Genomic DNA, 17,614 nt, shown 5'->3' on the forward strand with positions numbered 1-17,614 from the left:
TCTCTGGTTCAATTTAACAACTTTTGTTGTTATGTCTTCTTTGGAAAATTTTGCTTTGAATGACCCGGTTTAATTTATTTTCTTTTTTTTCTCTTCTTTTTTATAGTTTGCATGGTGTGAAAAAAAAAAAAAGTTGATGGGGCAAAGACGAAAACCATTTTTTTGTAGACATTTTAATTGTAGACCAGTATGACCTTTATTTTCTATGCTTTGTTTTGTTGGCAGGTCGTCTTCAGATGGAGAAGAGCAGCCTGAGCAGCCCCTGCACCCTGGAAGAGTTCAAGGAGGAATACTTGCAGCAGTTTTGTACTCGTGCACCAGGGTATGAGATTGCCCCAGAGAATTCAAGGAGATCAGCAGGGCTGCCAGACAACTGGTATTGTTAAAAAGGAAATAAATATGGCAGCCTCCATATCCCTCTGGCTTCAGTTGTCCTTTGAGGCTAGAAGAAGAATTTGTCTCTTTTAGCCCTTTTTACATTCCTGGTGGTTCTGGGTCGCCATAAGCTGTCTGGGTATTCAGGGGCTTAGCAATAGGGGTAGCAGAGGTAGCGACCGCAGCGGGGCCAGAAGGGCCCTCCCTCAACTTCAGTATTAGCTCTCTATTGGCCCTGTGCTCATAATAATCACTTCTATAGATACTTTGAATAGTGGTAATCATTAATAAACTGTTCCCCATCCCCTTCTTGCTCCTCTGACACTGTAGTTGCCATTGGCATATTTTGGTGCGCCATATCAATTATTATGTATAGAGTGCTTGAGGGGGCCCCATTGTAAAACTTGCATCGGGGCCCACAGCTCCTTAGCTACGCCACTGTGGCTATTCCTTGGTACTGGGCCAAGCCCTATCCCACAGAGCCTTTTCAATTCCTGGCATGCACTGATGAGGACCAGCAGTGCAAAACAGGCTGTGTGAATGTTGGGTTGATTTGGCTCAGTAAAATGTATTAGTTACAGGCACATCATACACCAGCGGATCTGGATATGCAGCCTGGCTTTCAGGGGCAGAAAGAGATGATTTGCAAATTCAGGAGTGATGCATCATGGGAAACCACAGTTGCTCACTGGAAGGGAACCCCAGGTGAGAAGGATATGGAGGCTGGCATATTTATTTCCTTTTAAACAATACCAGTTGCCTGGCAGTCCTGATCCTGTGTCTCTAATACTTTTAGCCATAGACCCTGAACAAGCATGAAGCATATCTGGTACTCTGACGCACCTGACTCATATTTTGCTGGATTAGCCATATGCTTGTTCCAGGTTTTGACTCAGACACAACTTATGCCTGAAGATCAACAGGGCTACCAGGCAACTGGCATTATTTACAAGAAAATAAATATAGCAGCCTCCATATGCCTCTCACTTCAGCAGGTTCCCTTTAAAGCTGAATTATTGCAAATACCTTCTGTTTTAAGAAGGCAATTACATTTAGAAATGTCTTGTATTAACTGTGTGCTGTGCTACTGGCGGGACTCAAGGGGGCGCACTAGTCCTACATTTTATTTGAAATCTACTCACACATTGTTCAGGCATGATAATGAAATCGAGCTTAACCAATGTTCTGAGTAACGGGAAATACTTTATATGACTCAGATGAACTGTGCGCATATTATCTCTCATGTGTAGCCTTGAATCTGTTTTCATTGCTGTGTTTTGTAGTCATATCATAATATGGCATCAGGCAAACTAAAAATGTGATCTTGTTAGGGTACAGCCTGTGATGTGCAGAGCATGCATAGTAGAAATGCTAAGTTGCTGTGTAACAGGGCAGCTGGAGCGGGCATAACTGTGTGTCTGTCAAGGCACAGAGAATTTTCATTACTGAGTGGCCTTCCCAGTACTATAGTGATTAAGTTCAGGGTGGCTGTGCAGACAGAGAAGGGGGAGAGAACTAGGTGGCTTGGGGGGGAAATACGATGGTAGACTGCTGGCTGACCAATAGTGATTAAGTTCAGGGTGGCTATCCAGACAGTGAAGAGGCAGAGTAGCAGGTGGCTGCTCAGACAGAGAAGGGTCAGAGAACTAGGTAGTTTTGAGGGAAAATAGGATGGTAGACTGCTGGCTGACTGCACAGACAGAATGAGGTAGAGTGCTGACTGTGCAGGCAGAGAATGAGGTAGAGTGCTGGCTGTGCAGGCAGAGAATGAGGTAGAGGACTGGCTGCGCAGGCAGAGAATGAGGTAGGGTGCTGGCTGCGCAGGCAGAGAATGAGGTAGGGTGCTGGCTGCGCAGGCAGAGAATGAGGTAGGGTGCTGGCTGCGCAGGCAGAGAATGAGGTAGGGTGCTGGCTGCGCAGGCAGAGAATGAGGTAGGGTGCTGGCTGCGCAGGCAGAGAATGAGGTAGGGTGCTGGCTGCGCAGGCAGAGAATGAGGTAGGGTGCTGGCTGCGCAGGCAGAGAATGAGGTAGGGTGCTGGCTGCGCAGGCAGAGAATGAGGTAGGGTGCTGGCTGCGCAGGCAGAGAATGAGGTAGGGTGCTGGCTGCGCAGGCAGAGAATGAGGTAGGGTGCTGGCTGCGCAGGCAGAGAATGAGGTAGGGTGCTGGCTGCGCAGGCAGAGAATGAGGTAGGGTGCTGGCTGCGCAGGCAGAGAATGAGGTAGGGTGCTGGCTGCGCAGGCAGAGAATGAGGTAGGGTGCTGGCTGCACAGGCAGAAAATGAGGTAGGGTGCTGGCTGCGCAGGCGGAGAATGAAAGAGCTGTCTGGCTGCGCATGCAGAGAATTAGGTAGAGTGCTGGCAGTGCAGGCAGAGAATGAGGTAGAGAGCTGTCTGGCTGTGCAGGCAGAGAATGAGGTAGGGTGCTGGCTGCGCAGGCAGAGAATGAGGTAGAGGCTGGCTGTGCAGGCAGAGAATGAGGTAGCATGCTGGCTGTGCAGGAGAGAATGAGGTAGAGTGCTGGCTGTGCAGGCAGAGAATGAGGTAGAGTGCTTGCTGTGCAGGCAGAGAATGAGGGTAGAGAGCTGTCTGGCTGTGCATGCAGAGAATGAGGTAGAGGCTGGTTGTGCAGGCAGAGAATGAGGTAGCGTGCTGGCAGACTGCACAGGCAGAGAATGAGGTAGAGGGCTGGCTGCACAGGCAGGGAATGAGGTAGGGTGCTGGCTGCGCAGGCAGGGAATGAGGTAGAGGGCTTGCTGCGCAGGCAGAGAATGAGGTAGAGGGCTGGCTGACTGTGCAGGCAGAGAATTGGGTAGGGTGCTGGCTGTGTAGGCAGAGAATGTGGTAGAGTGCTTGCTGGCTGTGCAGGCAGAGAATGAGGTAGGGTGCTGGCTGTGCAAGCAGAGAATGAGGTAGAGTGCATGCTGGCTGTGCAGGCAGAGAATGAGGTAGGGTGCTGGCTGTGCAGGCAGAGAATGAGGTAGGGTGCATGCTGGCTGTGCAGGCAGAGAATGGGGTAGAGTGCATGCTGGCTGTGCAGGCAGAGAATGAGGTAGGGTGCTGGCTGTGCAGGCAGAGAATGAAGTAGGGTGCTGGCTGTGCAGGCAGATATTGAGGTAGGGTGCTGGCTGTGCAAGCAGAGAATGAGGTAGAGTGCATGCTGGCTGTGCAGGCAGAGAATGAGGTAGGGTGCTGGCTGTGCAGGCAGAGAATGAGGTAGAGTGCATGCTGGCTGTGCAGGCAGAGAATGAGGTAGAGTGCATGCTGGCTGTGCAGGCAGAGAATGAGGTAGAGGGCTGGCTGTGCAGGAAGAGAATGAGGTAGAGTGCATGCTGGCTGTGCAGGCAGAGAATGAGGTAGAGTGCATGCTGGCTGTGCAGGCAGAGAATGAGGTAGGGTGCTGGCTGTGCAGGGAGAGAATGAGGTAGAGGGCTGGCTGCGCAGGCAGAAAATGAAGTAGAGTGCCTGCTGGCTGCGCAGACTTAAGTTAGCATATTTGTGTGCTCAGATGCTACTTGAGCCTCTGCAATTACCACAATCTGTGTTTTATAAGTAACCTGAATGGTCTATCCTCAGTGTAATTAGAGTTCTGTTTAACACTCAGGGACACTGTTGCCAGCACTTCAGAGAAACCTGATGATCAGCCAGTGGTTTTGTACATTCAGTCGGACTTTGAAATACAAGTTGGAGAGGAAGTGGAGGTGCAACAAACAGATAAATCGCCAAGCCCAAAGCCCCCCTACTCTCCAGATCTGATTGAATTTGAAAGGTAAAAAATCCAGAGCAGATCATCTGCATATATGCTGAGCAGTTGTTGAAGTTACTTTTTCAAGTACTTGTTGTCCTTCTTGCTGTTAAAGAGTACCAGTCATCCATCAGAGTACATGGTGCATTCCTGTCCAGCTAAATCTCTCAAAAGTACACCAGTCCCAATGAGCAAATCCACTCCTCCATGTATCCCTCACCAGTACGCAAGGCCTAATTAGCAGGGCAGCCTGGCAAAGATCAACTCCCCCTGTATCCCTCACCAGTATGCCAGTCCTAATGAGCAGAGTAGCCTGGCACAGCTCCACTCCCCCCTGTATCCCTCACCTGTATGCCAGGCCTAATAAGCAGAGAGTACCCTGGCACAGCTCCACTCCCCCCCCCCCCCCCCCTGTATCCCTCACCAGTATGCCAGGCCTAATGAGCAGAGTAGCCTGGCACAGCTCCACTCCCCCCTGTATCCCTCACCAGTATGCCAGGCCTAATGAGCAGAGTAGGCTGGCACAGCTCCACTCCCCCTGCATCCCTCACCAATATGCCAGGCCTAATGAGCTGAGTAGTCTCACACAGCTCCACCCCCACATCATCCTCGTATTTTGGCTGAAGCCAGTTTCGTTTCCCATTCAGTAAGGTGTCCTTGGGCAAGACTTCCTAATGCAATAGGTTGGCCTACTAAATGCAGCCTTTGGCCTGGGTCCCACTATCCGTGCTTTTTAAAGCGCTTTTGATTTGAAAAGCTCTTGCTAATATAATGCTAAGGGTGATATTTTTTTCTTGCTAACAAGACGTTCTGCTGCGTCCTGTCAATCAGCAGTGGGTTTTGCATGTCTGCGATTTGTGATGGGGAACTTGTGTTCCCCGAGCCAATCGAAGTGCCTGGAATAAATGAACATGACTCCAATCAGGAACCATATTCATTTATAGCAGGGGTCTCAAACTCAATTTACCTGGGGGCCGCAGGAAGCAAAGTCAGGATGAGGCTGGGCCGCATAAGAAATTTCGCAATCGCGGTGCATTACTGCCTCTGCCCGCCCCTCTCGCTCTTTCTTCACAGAGAGGGGCGGCGATCCGTGCGGCGATTGACGTCAGGAGGGGCAGAGCTGAAGCTGAAAGCTCTGCCCCTTCCAGGAAATGCCGGCGGATTGCCCCCCCGGGCGATTTGGGGGCACTGCAGCCCTCGCTTAGCGGCGGGGATGCAGCAGATTACTTGGGAGCACTGAAGCGAACTATAAAAAAGCTTTTGCCGGCGAGGGCCGCAAAATATTGTATCGAGGGCCGCGATTGGCCCGCGGGCCACGAGTTTGAGACCCCTGATTTATAGTAATGAAAGTAAAGCATAAAGGTGGAAAAAAAAGATTGAATGCTTCCTGGTGGCCCAGGATAAAGTTTGTAGCGCCATCTAGTGGCGAAAAAGTAAAGTTAAAAATTAAATGAATATAATACAGTATTCAAAATCTGTTGATCCTCATGCTACATGGCGGTGGTAAAATTGGCCAGTTAAAATGGGATGGCTGTAAAATCTGATACACACACACACACACACACACACACACACACACACACACACACACACTTTATGATTGGCCAATCACTGACCAGTTTTACTACCTCCTTATAGTATGAGGGTCAACAGATATTGACTATTACGAGGAGTTTCAGAAGGTGAGCTCTTATACTACATGGAAGTGGTAAAATTGGGCAGTGATTGGCCAATCATAACTGAAAGTGTGTACCAGGCTTTAGACTTTAGGTGTGCTTGAATTGTAACGGTATAGTCTGCACATAATATCTTGTGCCCTTGTTCGCCCACCAGGTACTTGCACTTCTATAGGCATACAGTAGATCTGCTGACGGAGAGAAGACTGGTATCCTCAGAACAGGTCACACAACCCTCTGTGTCCAAAGCCATCGCCAGCCACTGGCAAGACCTTCATCGCGAGGGGGACGCTATCCTTTACCAGCATGATAACCCTCAGGCTCTGAGCACGTCCTCCTTTTTCACTTTCACCACCTTCCCTGGCTCCACTGATGGAGTAAAGGACAACTCGATGGGAAGCCAAGAAGCCAGCAGCTCCTTCCTGTCATCTACTCCAGAAGAGGTGAGAAAGCTCCACCCCCTTTCTATTCATTCCATCATGTATCATTATCTGGTCAAGTTCTGATATTCAGCCTGATGGATCATGTGACTCAAAGAGAACCGGTCACAAAGGGGCAGTTACTATAACGGCACATTAAATCTTATAAAACAGAGCATCCAACCTGGTCAGGGATAAACATTTGTCATAGTATTTGTCTTCTCTCCCTGTAAGTGTTGACTGGGGTGGCTTATAACTTGAGTTCCGTACTCTGTCTGGGTTACTGTATTCTAAATTGGAGGGATCTTAAGTTTACCTTGTATGGAGGGACGAGGGGCAGTCTGTAGGGCGGTGTATTGGGTTTCTAAGGCTAAAATTACTTTGGCTGTGCATTTAGGGACTTGAAAAAATTGTAGATGATGGGGGACCATGGCTTCTACAAAGGAATGGATAACAAAAAAAAAAACAAATTGAGAACGAAATGTTTAAGAAGTTTGGGGTCATTTATTTGGAGGGGTGGGTTGCGGGTCCTCTTTATTGGTGAAAGTAAAAGTGATCCACGTATGGTCCTCTTTCTGTAGCCTCGGTCAACTGTTGTGCCCCTGTGAACATTTTTTGACCAACTAGTGGAATACGGCTTCTAAAGTCCTTGTGAAGGCTTCGGAAGTACTCACATCCCCGAGTACATCCCAAGTCTCAAGGGTCCGTACTGTGCAATCTGACACAAGTGCTTTGGAAGCCTTATGAGGACCCCAAAGGCAGCAAATTTGAAGGGGAGGACAGAAGTGAAACAAGGAGACAGAGAGAGGAGCGTTAAGGCTCTACCGGATCCAGAGCCTTCTCTCTACATAGGAGGGCATCCAACTTTTTTCAGTGTATCTTCACATTTGCTTTAAAGCAGCAGGGACAGCCATACTATCCCAGGGGAAAAACACATATTGTTCTACTTATATAACATATTGTATTGTACTATCCATTTTTTATTTCAGTTAATTTTATATAGTAAAAGAGAAAACTGTTCCTGGCATTTTCCATTTTGACTTCTTCTGACTGAAGACAATCCTCATGTCGTTTCCTTCTTTACACTTTTTTTTTCTCTTAGAAACTGCACTGTTATACCTAGCTTGCTTTCTAAACATGAGCACAGCATAGATCATATTTCAGCAGCTTCACACTGAACTTGCCTCAGCCAATCAGGGAGGAGCATGAATGTAGGAGGGGAGATGACAAGCTTCCTTCTTGTTGGCAATGTACCAAATAGAGCCAGACTGACTGAGATATATCTGTATTACAGCAGAAACCTTTCTAATTAGATTAGGTTGCTTGCAATGCAGGGAAAGGTTGCTGGTTGCATAATAAACACAGAGCAGTGGGTAAATGGAATTTGATTTTGGCTAGCAATCCCACTTTAACCACTTGAGGACCAGAGGTTTATACCCCCTTAGTGACCAGGCGATTTTTTTTTTTTTTTACAATTCCGCACTTCACAACTTTTAACGTTTTATTGCTCGGCCATGCAACTTGGCACCCAAATTAATTTTACCTCCTTTTCTTCAGACTAATAGAGCTCTCTTTTGGTGTTCTCTGACTGCTGCTGTGATTTTTTTTTTTTTTTAATTTAAAATGATCATTTAAAAACAAACAACCCCCCCTCCATTTCTTTTAACCCCCCCCCCCCCCTCTTCCTTAAATTAGCCCTAGACTATGCTACGTACACTACTTATTACAGGCATATGCATATGATAGGGATCAGATTGTGAGCAGCTCTGAGGGACAGTTAAGTGACAAGGCAGTTCTGTGTACAGTACTGCAGTAAATTGCAGCGCTGTACACGTTTTTTTTTTTTACCTTTTTAAGCATATATAACAGCCTGCCAGCTCTGATCACTGGCTAGCAGGCTGATCTCTGCGCTGCTGTGTTGACTGCAGGATGCAAATCTCGCCTCTTGCGGAATGACACCATATGGCGTGGCTGAGGAACAAGAGAGCCACTCTGCGGCCGCCATCCTGCATTAGATGGTCACAGAGAGGTTAAAGCAGTGGTCCGCAACCCCGTCCTCAAGGCCCACCAACGGTGCATGTTTTGTGGAAATCCACAGAAGTAGTTAATCAGCTCTACTGAAACACTAATTACCCCACTTGTCACAGACCGCAAGGGCCAGTCTGCGGACGGGTCATTCGATTGGCGTCAGAAATCCTCACACTGTCATTTTGCTCATCACGAAGCGTAACCTGACTTCGTAATTTGATGAGCCGACTGGCGGAGGGAGCGTTCAGACGCCAAAGGATTCACCACACACATACAATTCAAAGATCTGCCACCAAGCGGGTTACACAGCCCGCTACTGTAATTATACAAGTACTTCGAAAACGCTCTATTAACCCTTAGCAGTATGCAGGAACCTGGGTCAGATCTTTATATCTGGGTCGGGTTCTCGCATACGGGTTATAACGGTACACTTCTATTAAACACGGTAGCGGTTTCAGGAGAATAGGTACGTTTTGTGTATATTCAGAACAGATTGTAACCATAACGATTTTTAAACGTTTTTATAACAAAGTTGCATTACATACATTTACACAGATTAACACATCGACACAAAGCTTAACAATAAAAAGGATAAAATCAGAAAGTTCTTACTGTAGTTACGCTGAGCAGTCCATTTAAAGAATGAAGAAAGAGTCCGGTTAAAGGAAGGCATTAATGTTAAGAGTCCTTGAAACACAGCATGAGTTCGGTCCTCCTTGAACCCATGCTCCAAGCTCTTCTTTAGCAGATGAAATGATGAAGGACAGAGGCAGGCTCTGCTGGCCTTATATTTATACAATCTTAGAATTGTGGCTGGATTACCTCTAAACTAGGTGGAGGGAAGGCGGGGTTATCTCCTGGCAGCAAGGTTGCCGCCCACAGAGCTCAGAGGCAAAAATGTAACATTTATTAATCATCTGTGTGACTCCGCCCCAGATGGGCGCATCGCAAATCCGACACTATATTCATGAGCGGCCTGCGACCCTGTATAAAATGAGGCTACACATGCCTATTCTATCGAGTTCGGTTTGCACAGGCTGAATAAAGCGGTTTCCCGACTGACCCCTGACAATTGGGGAACTGTAATTCAGGTGAATGATAGAACTGATTTATGGGTATCAGAAAATGTTTTTTGTCTTTCTGTGACAAGCCTATTTTGAATTACAAATACATAAAAGTTCTCTTTGTTTGATTGTATGATTTTGGCGGGGATTCCTTATCTCTGCCAGTTTGAGCTGGCTTTTGGGACAGGGCTGTGGTAGCAAATGGTTCTCCACAGGAGGTCGAGCCACGTGTGAAATTCCTTGCTGACCTAACACAGGACATGGGGGGAAGTTACTGTACTCTGCAATGTTCTCAGAGGGTGGAAAAGAGGGGGAAAAACCACTCTGTCATTTTTTTAAGCGTGAATGTCACGTCTACTGATGGCGCAATTGATGTGCGTCATCGGTGGGCGCGATATGCCATTTTATTCACCAAACCACTTGTGATTGTGTGTGGTTCCCTGCAAAACATGCACTGTTGGTGGGCCCTGAGGACAGGGTTGGGGAACTCTGGGTGAAAGGATACCTGAAGTGACATGTGACATGATGCGATAGACATGGGTATGTACAGTGCCTAGCACACAAATAACTAGGCTGTGTACCTTTTTTTTTTTTCTTTCTCTGCCTGAAAGAGTTAAATACCAGGTATGTAAGTGGCTGACTTAGTCCTGACTCAGTCAGGAAGTGACTACAATGTGACCCTCACTGATGTGACCCTCACTGATAAGAAATTTCCCTTTTTAAAGTGAATGGGAACCGCATTTAAAGAAATGAGATAGATACTTAACCAAGGAGAGGGAAGGCTCTGGGTCCTATATAGCATTACGGATCCTCTCCTGGTCCCCTCGTTCCAGTGCTGGCTCGCCCGGTAGGAGTATATGACTAAATTAGTCAAATGCTGCTTTACCCGGCTGAAGGAGGCTTCAGAAGTCTTCAGGGAGCCCGAGTGCTCCTGAAGAAGGGCGGCCCTGTACTGCACCTGCGCAAGCACGCTCTCTTGCACACTCACGCCTGTGCAGTATGGAGCCGTACATCATCGGGAGGACACGGATCCCGAAGACTTCCAAATACCCTTTCAGCGGGGGATTGAAACTGGGGGGAGCCAGCACAGGATAGAGGGCACCGAGAGAGGAGACGGAAGGCTCTATACGACCCAGCGCCTTCCCTCTCCTTAGGTAAGTATTTGCTTTATTTTTTTTAAAAATGCGGTTCCCATTCACTTTAAAGAAATCTCTTTCTTGCTCTCAGAAGCCATTTTCTGCTAGGAAAGTGTTTTATAGTTGGAATTTCTTATCAGTGAGGGTCACACTCTAGTCACTTCCTGTCAGGACTGAGTCAGTCACTTAGAAACCTGATATTTAACTCTTTCAGGCAGAGAAAGAAATAAAGGAACACAGCCTAGTTATTTGTGTACTAAGCACTGTACATACCCATGTATATCTCATCATGTCACTTTGGGTATCCTTTAATGTAGGCCTTGGGCACACTGTAGTTTGCTTCATGCTATATTTAGGGCCCGTTTCCACTATCGCGAATTTTCATGCGCATCCCGCATGCGAATTCGCATGGGCAATACTAGTGGATGGGACTGTTTCCACTTGTCAGGATTTCTGAGCGTTTTTCTATGCAGAAAAAATCTGCACAGCAGAGCCATCAGAATTTGCATACCACTATGCGATTCGCATACAATGTATTTAATAGGAAATTCACATGCGGTTTTGGTATGCAAATTTTTATGCGAATTCGCATACGATTTCACATAGAAACAATGGAAAAACACACAGGCACTGCCATGGTTAAATTCACATACATAGTCATCTATGCAAAATCGTATGCGAATTCGCATGAAAATTCGTATACAACCACATGCGAAATTTGCATCAGCATGCAAATTTTTTCCGCTGCGATTCCCACCGCACAAGTGAAAACGGGCCCTTAGGCATATCAAGCATCATTCTTTTCAATACAGGTGTGCTGGCAGTCTGACACCCTCAGTGACTTCTGACTACTTTCTAGGACTTTTGTATCTGTTCCCTGGTAAACTGTCCCTTGATCATGATAGGGCAACAAATTGTGAGACTTGACAAGGGGGAGTTAGGAATTGTGCAGTGTACTCTGTAATGCATTGCTCAATACATTTCACTCAAGTACTGCAAATAAAGATGTTAATGTGGATGGAAAAGTCTTAATCTAGACTAGGGGCATACCGTTTTAGGTAGCCAGAGGTGCCCACCAGAATTGGGCAAACCCCAGTATCAGTAGCCAGAGGTAATAGTTAGCACTCCAATATAGGTAGGCAGAGGTGCTCCCCACTAAAGATAACCAAAGGTACCCGCAGTGATAGGTAGCCTCCCGCTATGGGTAGTCAGAGGGGCTTCCAGTAGCCCAACCCCCTCTCTCCCACTTAATAGGTAGCTAGAGGGACCCCCAGTATAGACATCTTTTCTCCTCTTGCATTACTCTGCACCTCAGGGGTCCCACTGTAGACCCCATTATTACAGCCAGTCATTGCCACTGGGACCCCCTTGGCTACAGACCCCACAGCAGTTACTATGGTGATCCCTATGCCACTGATCTAGACTATTAATTTTTCTTTTACCCAAAGATTCTTTTAGAAGATGCCTTCGATGTGGCCTCTAGTTTCCTGGACTGCAGGTCCCATCAGACCACATCCAGCCCCAGGTATGTATGTACTATTACTGCTTTCTTATATACTGCAGTCCACGCTGGCACTTGTGCTTGTAAAGGGCAGCTACATGCAACATAAAATTCATATGTAGGAATAATGTTATCTGCAAAGACTATAAAAAGTAATGTCGGGTACACTCAGATCAACAGGAAATTTCCAGTTCGATCATTTCCAACATATCCAATCTGCTTCCACTCGAGAAAGGGATTGATTTTAGGCAGTACTGATCTCAAAATCTAACCCATTCACGGTCGGAAACAGATCGGACATGTTCAAAATTATCGAACAATGGGACATTTCCCTTTGATCTGAAAATTGCATTGTGCCTTGAGGCCAGTTTCACACTGCATACTGGCGGTGCGTTGCAGCAGACGTGCTGCATCGCCATAAATAGACCTTCGGGGAAGTAACACTTAGTTCCTGCCGGCCAAGCGATCACAGGTGCGGAAGTGTATTGCACAAAAATATGCATGCGCGACGCGTAGAACCTGCAGCGGGTATTTACACTTACATGCATTGCCATAGACTTACATGACTACTGGTCCGACGCAGATCGACACAGGTACGCACGGTAACATAGTTTTGGAAGTGTGTCAGATTGAGGACCGCGACGCAGGGTCCTCCTATGGGGAAAAACTCCCCATAGGCTTTCATTGCATTGGGGTAGCAGTGGGGCAATTTGCCGCACCACCACTGTGTGAAAGGGCCCTGAAGGTGGCCAAAAACAGGTCGGAGGTTTCAGTCCTTCTCCACCAGGACCGTAAGGCACAGGAACAACTTTTTCTCCTCTGTAGAATTTCTGAACTCTCTTCTTGCACTCCCCGCCCTGTTCAAGCCCCCCCCCCCCCCCCCCCAGGTTCCTTATTTTCTGTACTTTTTGAACTTAGAACCTAGTTGGGGTAATTCGTATAGCCTGAAATTGCTGTATTTGTACATTATGCTGCACTGCTATTTCTGTACGTGAAATTATGTCTTCATTGTACATTGTGTGTCTGGTAAAAAGTGAAGGTGCAGTGGGTAGGGGGCGTGCTCAAATACTTACCGTGCCTCCCATTCCCCTCCATCATTCGCCGTTCTCCTCTACTCACTCCGATTCTACTCGGTGACTTGGGCAACTCCAAACCCTGTGGCCGCACAGTGATGTCACAGGACAGGAGCGCGCTCTTTTCCCCCATATCCCCCCCCCCCCTCCATCTCCAATCAGCGTGCACACCGGGACACAGGAGCAAGCGCGCTCCTGACCTGTGACATCTCTGTGCTGCCACGGGAGAGCAGAACGGACACAATGCGCAGGTGCGGCACTGCATGTCCGGGTTTGAGGTCAGCGAGTGTTGGAGTGAGTCCTTTGTTTGGCCATTTTTTTTATTCTCTGATTGGTACAATGCTTTCGAGTTTTATGATTGGGCTAAAATTACCAAGTTGCAGTAATGCAGCATTTCCGCAGAAAGCCGATCTCTGTTTTCCGAGTTTTGATTTCCGAGGAGTCCATTTTTTTTGATAATTTTTTTGCATTGTCCGATTGGCCAAAATACTTTTGAGTTGACTCTGCATTGTGTGTTTGGTCCAATGCTTCCAAGATCTGTGATTGAGCTAAAATTTACAAAGTTGTGGTAATGCGGTATTTCTGCAGAAATTCTCGTTCTGATTGGAAATTTGAAATTCCATGAAATCTGTATGGTATAAATAGCTCTTTATTTGATAGTTTGATAAAGGGCTGGTTAGCCCGAAACAGCGTCTGTCACTGCTGTTATGTGACCAAATAAAGTGCTATTTATACTATTTGGTGGTGCCGACCCATCCATTCCTTCTATTGCACTTGTCCCAAATGGCACTGGGACAGGGTGGAGGCAGACCCGCTTTCGCTAAGGTGCTCCTCACTTCACTTACTCAGCTGAAATCTGTATGATCATCGCTACTGCTAACGCCCTCCCAGCTCCCGCTTCCTCTGCCCACCTGCCTGCAGATCTGCACCCCTGATAGATAGCCAGTCTTAGCTGCTATGTAGAAATGTTGTTCAGATCACCCCGACACACATACACACGTTCCCCTCTTTTTGTGTGTCTGTGTGTGGGGGGGGGAGGGGGGGTTTGATTCAAATTATTTTAGGAATTCTGGACCTCCTCTTTCTGGAGAGCAGCCCACCTACCTGTCTACAAAGGACCCAAAGACTCGAGTAAGGACAGTTTTTCTTCACTTCCCTAAATATTGTGGTTGCTAGTCTTGCAACCTCTCTACTGTATCTATGCAAATACATCTGGTACAATTAACTACTACACTATATGGGGCTCCTGTGTTCTTCTCTGTGTTTCTGTAAGGGCCCTCCGACCACTCCAGATATCCTCCTAATTGCAGTCATCGAGTTATTATCCAGCTCACCATAAGCAGTGTAATATCTCAATTAACCAAACATGTTGGCCTGGCAGCCATGAATGATCTGAAGCAAGGTGAAATACGATTTACTGTTGGGTGACAGCATGGTGCCCATCATTACTGTGGCTCTTTGCACTGCAAAGCCGGGACAAGGTCCCCCAGCACCCAAGACACCAAAGTGCACCCCCCATTCCTCCCACCTCAGTTGTCACACACTGAATGCTATTAGAGTAAGAGGCACCCCAGGGCCCCAACTCCCTAACACCTTAAACTCCAGTTATCTGGTTTGCAGTCACCGCCATGTATCCCCTTTTCTTATTTCTCTTTGCTTCAAACACAATAGGGAAATGATAGCTGAGAGCGCCCCCTCCTACACTGCGCCCTGAGACTGGAGCCTCTCTCGCCTCTGCCTTGGCCCAGCCCTGTTGCATTGCCCTCTTCTGTACATTTTTGTACGTCTTTCTAAGTTTTTTTTTTTAACATTTTTTTTTCTTCCTTAGAAGCTCATTTTGTGAGAGCCCTGAACAAGACTCTTGCCTGTACCGGCGTATCTGCACTTTCCTGCAGTCCAGACTGACCTCTACCACCCAGGTGAGAAAAAAACTTGTTGAAAAATCCTTTCCTATGCTAAAGATGGGTCGAGTGCATGGAGTAGATTGGTTAACTTGGTGGATAACCCCACTTTTGACTCTCCTCCTTATAGTTTGCAATAGGGCCTGGTCCACAATATGCCAGATGCACAAAGGTGCAAACACGCTGTACCCATTGCATGACCATCCTCTCATTCACACTGTGAACCGTTGTGCATCCGCTCGGGTCCGCCACTACTATTACCGCTCATATCTGCCAGGGCTGCCATTACCACTGTTGTCTGCCACTGCTACCATTACCTCTCGTGTCTGCCACTGCTACCATTACCGCATGGGTCTGCTGCTGCTGCCGTTACCACCTGGGTCTTCCACTTCTGCCATTACTGCATGGGTCTGCTGCTGCTGCCGTTACCGCCTGGGTCTTCCACTGCTGCCATTACTGCATGGGTCTGCTGCTGCTGCCGTTATCGCCTGGGTCTTCCACTGCTGCCATTGGGTCTGCCGCTGCTGCCATTACTTATTGGGGCTGCTGCCGTTACCGCTTGGGTCTTCCACTGCTGCCGTTACTGCTTGGGTCTTCCACTGCTGCCATTACCGCTTGGGTCTTCCACTGCTGCCGTTACTGCTTGGGTCTTCCACTGCTGCCGTTACCGCTTGGGTCTTCCACTGCTGCCATTACTGCATGGGTCTGCTGCTGCTGCCGTTACCGCCTGGGTCTTCCACTGCTGCCATTACTGCATGGGTCTGCTGCTGCTGCCGTTATCGCCTGGGTCTTCCACTGCTGCCGTTATCGCCTGGGTCTTCCACTGCTGCCATTGGGTCTGCCGCTGCTGCCATTACTTATTGGGGCTGCTGCCGTTACCGCTTGGGTCTCCCACTGCTGCCGTTACTGCTTGGGTCTTCCACTGCTGCTGATACCACTTGGGTCTGCTGCTGCTTGCTGCTCTTACTACTCTGGTATGCAGCTGTTGGCACTCCGGTCTGGCGCTGCTGCCGCTACTGCTTGGGTCTGGCGCTGCTGCCATTACCGCTTGGGTCTGGCGCTGCTGCCATTACCGCTTGGGTCTGGCGCTGCTGCCATTACCACTCAGGTCTGGGTAGGGGTGGCTCCGGGATTTTTTCATTGAGGGTGCCATACAGGTGCTGGATCCACTGGTGGGGTAGCAGTTGACCTGTTGCATGCATAGCAAAAAATGGGTGTGTCCATGCACTGGAAACTGTGCGTGGCAATGGGTCATGGATAGAGCCAAATGTACATGAACTTAGCAGTGGTGTAATTCAGACAGTGGACATAAACAGCAAAACTTTTAATGAAACCCCCTCTCCTAATAAAAACATAATGCCCTACTTAGAGATTAGTAAAGATTAGATTGTGAGCTCTTTTGACGACAGCCTGCGATATGACTATGTACTTTGTAAAGTGCTCCAGCCCAAGTTACCAAGTTGTGTACCTCTTGTATATAGGTGGCCATAGATGTTCCTCCCCACCCTCCCCTTGTAGTATATAAGTGGCCAGGTGCTTCCACCCTCCCTCCCCTTGCAGGGTATATAGGTGACCAGAGATGGTTCCCCCTTCCCTCCCTCTCTTCCCTTGTAGTATATAGGTGGCCAGGTGCTTCCCCTCCCTTGCAGTATATTGGTGGCTAGGTTTTTCTACCCTCTCTTCCCCCCCCCCCCCCCCCCCGCCTCCACAGCAGCGTCACCGCCAGTCACTCACCTCTCCACTCACCTCCAGTGCTGAAGCATCCTCTTCCCCTTCGTCATCAGTGGCTACTGTGTATCTGTCTCTGCAGTCGGCGTCTCAAGTGTGACTCCCCGGCCATTACTGGTGAATCACATGATGGGAAATGCAGGCTGCAGAGACAGATACGCAGCAGCTGATGGGGAAGAGGAAGCTTTGGCGCTGGAGGTGAGTGGCGAGGTGAGTGACTCTCTCACTGGGCTGGCTGTCTTCTCTCTCCTCCATGTGTTTTCTGCCTCAGACTTAATAGAGGTGCTTTGGAGCTGCTGAGTTAAAGGAGGTGGAGTGCCGGATGCCGAAAGCAGGTGCCCCATGGCAGCAATGTAATGCTACGTGGGGCCTATAAGGGTAATTCGTGGCTCCAGCGGTTGCCAGACCCCGAAATACTTCTCCCTCCGAGTTGCGACAACTTGAAGGGGGAATAGTATTTAATGCTGCCAGAGGGTTTTGCGGCAGCAGGGAGAGCCGTCATTCGGCTCTTCTGGCGTCCCAACTCACAGGCGACATGTACAAACATATGCGCTATTGGGAAGCTATTGGGTGCTATAGCACCAGCAAAACCACCCTGGAGCTGCCCCTGCTGCTGGGACTGTGGAGGAATGATTCCCATTGGTCTGTTTCAGTCCATTGATGAGCCCCAATGGTTATGCATTGGTTTAAACGCGTTTTGTCCCCAGTGGCGGTAGCAGCAGATCCGAGTGGTGGCAGCGATGCAGAAGGCAACAGGACAGAAGGCCACCCCCCCCCCCCCCCATGAGAAAAACTCTTGGGGCTTGATTCACGACAACAAATAGCATGCCTTATCAAAGTTAACAAGCCTTATCAGAGTAGCATAGCAAACTTATACCTACTAATTGGCAATGATGAGAGCTCCACTCCTCCTGCCCTGAGCCCCTGTGGGTTTGTATCACTTGCTATGCTACTCTAATAAGGCGTGTTA

General features: G+C 48.1%; 1 protein-coding gene across 2 annotated transcripts in view; it reads left to right on the forward strand.

The window, feature by feature from the left end:
* The window catches only part of STRA8 (stimulated by retinoic acid 8), a 53,327-nt gene that overhangs the window by 26,506 nt on the left and 9,207 nt on the right, over window positions 1–17,614 (forward strand). For both annotated transcript variants that reach the window (XM_068273043.1, XM_068273044.1), the window contains exons 4-8: window positions 226–322; window positions 3,978–4,142; window positions 5,952–6,237; window positions 11,890–11,966; window positions 14,844–14,934. In XM_068273043.1, the coding sequence (XP_068129144.1) occupies window positions 226–322; window positions 3,978–4,142; window positions 5,952–6,237; window positions 11,890–11,966; window positions 14,844–14,934 (716 nt within the window). The remainder of the gene's footprint in view (window positions 1–225; window positions 323–3,977; window positions 4,143–5,951; window positions 6,238–11,889; window positions 11,967–14,843; window positions 14,935–17,614) is intronic.

This window comes from Hyperolius riggenbachi, chromosome 3, assembly GCF_040937935.1.
Source record: "Hyperolius riggenbachi isolate aHypRig1 chromosome 3, aHypRig1.pri, whole genome shotgun sequence".
Taxonomy (NCBI): domain Eukaryota; kingdom Metazoa; phylum Chordata; class Amphibia; order Anura; family Hyperoliidae; genus Hyperolius; species Hyperolius riggenbachi.